Genomic DNA, 3,177 nt, shown 5'->3' with positions numbered 1-3,177 from the left:
TGAGTGTCCAGAAATATTATATATTATATAGAGAAAACTGAAACCATACCTTAGCTGATTCTCAATATGCCAAAAACCCAAAATTGAACTTCAACAAGCTTCAATTCACCAACAAGTCACCAACTCAATTCCAAAGGCTCCCAAATGTCCAAAGCAATTCCAACAAGCTCTAATATTCAAACTAACATCATACATTTCATATAAATCAAGACCTAACACTGACAATTATTCAATTTACAAGGATTCAGGAGAAACCTTACCTCATTCACTGAAATTTGGGATATAACCCAAGATTTTCTCACTAATGATTAGCATCTAACCAACCAAAACACAAATTTTACTCAAGACCAACACCCACCAAACTCGAAATTCTTAGGGCAGCAAGAAGGAATGGAAAATTCGAAATCTTACCTATACAAGTGGGATAGAATTAACGTGCTCGGCGAGAGCTTCGCGTAGCCACTGACGGCACGCGAATCGAAGCACTATAGCTCGAGTTATGATCAAAAGAGTGATGAGGTGAATAGTGTTCTTCCTCTCTTCTCTAACCCTACCAGCTACTGTGTTTATGTTATTATGAAGGGGAGTGTGGCTGAAATGGCCTTTAATAAGAGTATATATTAGTTGGGCTTGGGCCTAACTTGGGCCCGGTCCAACCCGTTAGCGTTTTTGGTCCGTTTGGCCCAATTTCGGGTCAAACCTTTACAATTAGTGCCCGATTTTTCATTTCTAATAATTTTCTAAGGTTTTCTACTGTTTTTAATTATTCTCTCACAGTACTGGGCAGATTTAAACCGGTTTGACCAGTTCGGCTGCCGATTTGTAGTTTTACTCGATTTTTTGCAGAAAATACATTTTTCGACTCAGAAAAATCTACTGAGTCTAAAAATCATATTTAAATCCTCCAATTCTCATTCTAAATTTTTGGATCCTATTTTGGGCAATATAATTATTTAATTAAACGGTTAATTAATCACGATTTTTATATTCTTCCCACCAAATAAGAAATTTTGTCCTCAAAATTTAGTGATTACCTGAGAATAGCTCGGGATAATCCTTCCGTATCTCAGACTCCAATTTCCAAGTATGTTCTTCAACTCCTGCTCACTTCCAAGCATATTTAACCAACTGAACTTCTTTTCCGCGTAACTTCTTCACACTGGTGTCGTCAATACGCACCGGTGTTACTTGAAAAGTCAAGTTCTCCCTTAACTCAACCGACTCGGGTTCTAACACATGAGCCGCATCCGACGTGTACTTACGGAGTTGTGACATGTGGAATACTTCATGCAAGTTAGACAAGTGAGGTGGCAAAGCTACTTGATATGCCACCGGTCCGAATCGCCTCAGAATGTCAAACGGTCTAATATACCTCGAATTTAACTTCTTTGTTTTAATTGCTCTTCCAATGCCCGTCATGGGGGTAAGTATTAGAAATACATGTTCACCCTCTTCAAACTTTAACGGATCATCAGAAATACATGTTCTCCTACTTCAAATTCCAATGGTTTCCTTTTCAGATCCGCATAACTTCTCTTTCATCTTTGCGCAGTCAAAATCCTTGCTTAAATTTTCTTAATCTTCTCAGTAGTCTCTGCCACTAAATTTGGACCCAATACACTAGCTTTACCAGTCTCATACCAACAAAGTTGAGATTGGCACTTCCGTCCATACAAAGCCTCATACGGAGCCATCCCAATGATCACATAAAAGGTGTTGTTGTACGCAAACTCCACCAATGGCATGTAACGGTCCCAACTTCCAGGTTGATCCAAAACACACACCGTTAGCATATCTTCCAATGTTTGAATAGTCCTTTCCGACTATCCATTCATTTGTGGATGATATGCGGTGCTGAGACATAGCCTCGTACCGAAAGTTCTTTGGAAAGCTCCCCAAAACCTTGATGTGAATCGGGGATCACGGTCCGACACTATACTCGATGGCACACTGTGCAACCTTACAACCTCGTTGATGTACAACCTAGCCAATTCCTCCATTTAATAGTTCACTCGAATAGGTAGGAAGTGAGCGGACTTGGTTAAGCGATCCATGATCACCTAAACCGCATCAAATTCCGACCTAGTCTTTGGTAAACTGGTCACAAAATCCATTGCAATTCCTTCCCACTTCCACTGAGGAATCTCAAGTGGTTGTAACATTCCTGATGGTTTTTGATGCTCTATCTTCACCTTCTGGCATGTCAAACACTTGGATAACTGTAGTCACATCACCCTTCATCCTAGGCCGCCAGAACATCTTCTTTAAATCATAGTACATCTTCATACTTCCTGGGTGAATAGAAAACCCACTGTTGTGAGCTTTCGACAACAATTCTTATCTCAGACTCCCGACATCCGGCACGTAAATTTTCCCTCTATACTTCCACAATCCTTCATCATCCCTAGTGAATTCTCCATGCCTCTTCTTACCAACTGGTTGAAATAATTGCTGAAGCTTTTTCTCATCTTGCTGAGCCCTCTATATCTCTAATTTAAACATACTTGAAATCTGCAACTGATTCAAACAAACTCTTCCGACAACTTCACCAATATCCAGCTTAAGATCCACAAACTTATCCACTAACTCCTCTTCCTTAATCCTCATCCAAGCTATCGTTAAAGACTTCCGACTCAACGCATCCACCACCACGTTTGCCTTCCCAGGGTGATAACTCAATTCAAAATCATAATCCTTTAGCAACTCCATCGACCTCCTCTGATGCATATTAAGCTCTTTCTGATCAAAGATGTACTTGAGACTCTTGTGATCAGAAAAGACGCTAAACCTTACTCCGTATAAGTGGTGCCTCCAAATGTTCAACGCAAACACAATTGCCACTAATTTCAAGTCATGAGTTGGGTAATTTACCTCATGCGGTCTCAGCTGACGTGATGTGTAAGCCACCATGTTCTGCATCAATACGCAACCCAAACCCTTCAAAGAAGCATCACAGTATACTTTAAACGGTTCATGCGGTTCCAGCAAAATCAAAACAGGCGCTGAAGTTAACCTTTGTTTCAAGGTCTGAAAACTTTCTTCACATTCCGATGTGTACTTCCTTCCTTGTCAACTTAGTCATCAGTAGGGCAATCTGGGAAAATCCTTCAATAAATCTCCGGTAATATCTGGCCAAACCCAAGAAACTTCTAACTTCCATCACCGTCGTTGGTCTTT

The 3,177-nt window shown here is 40.4% G+C and overlaps 1 protein-coding gene across 1 annotated transcript; it reads right to left on the bottom strand.

The window, feature by feature from the left end:
- LOC107610901 lies at positions 1,105-1,419 on the bottom strand. The gene has a single exon (XM_016312881.1). It carries the CDS (start codon positions 1,417-1,419, stop codon positions 1,105-1,107), a length of 315 nt encoding a protein of 104 aa, XP_016168367.1.

Source organism: Arachis ipaensis, chromosome B08 (genome assembly GCF_000816755.2).
Source record: "Arachis ipaensis cultivar K30076 chromosome B08, Araip1.1, whole genome shotgun sequence".
Lineage (NCBI taxonomy): Eukaryota > Viridiplantae > Streptophyta > Magnoliopsida > Fabales > Fabaceae > Arachis > Arachis ipaensis.
The sequence above is the reverse complement of the archived record's forward strand: the minus strand, read 5'-3'. Positions and strand labels throughout refer to the sequence as shown.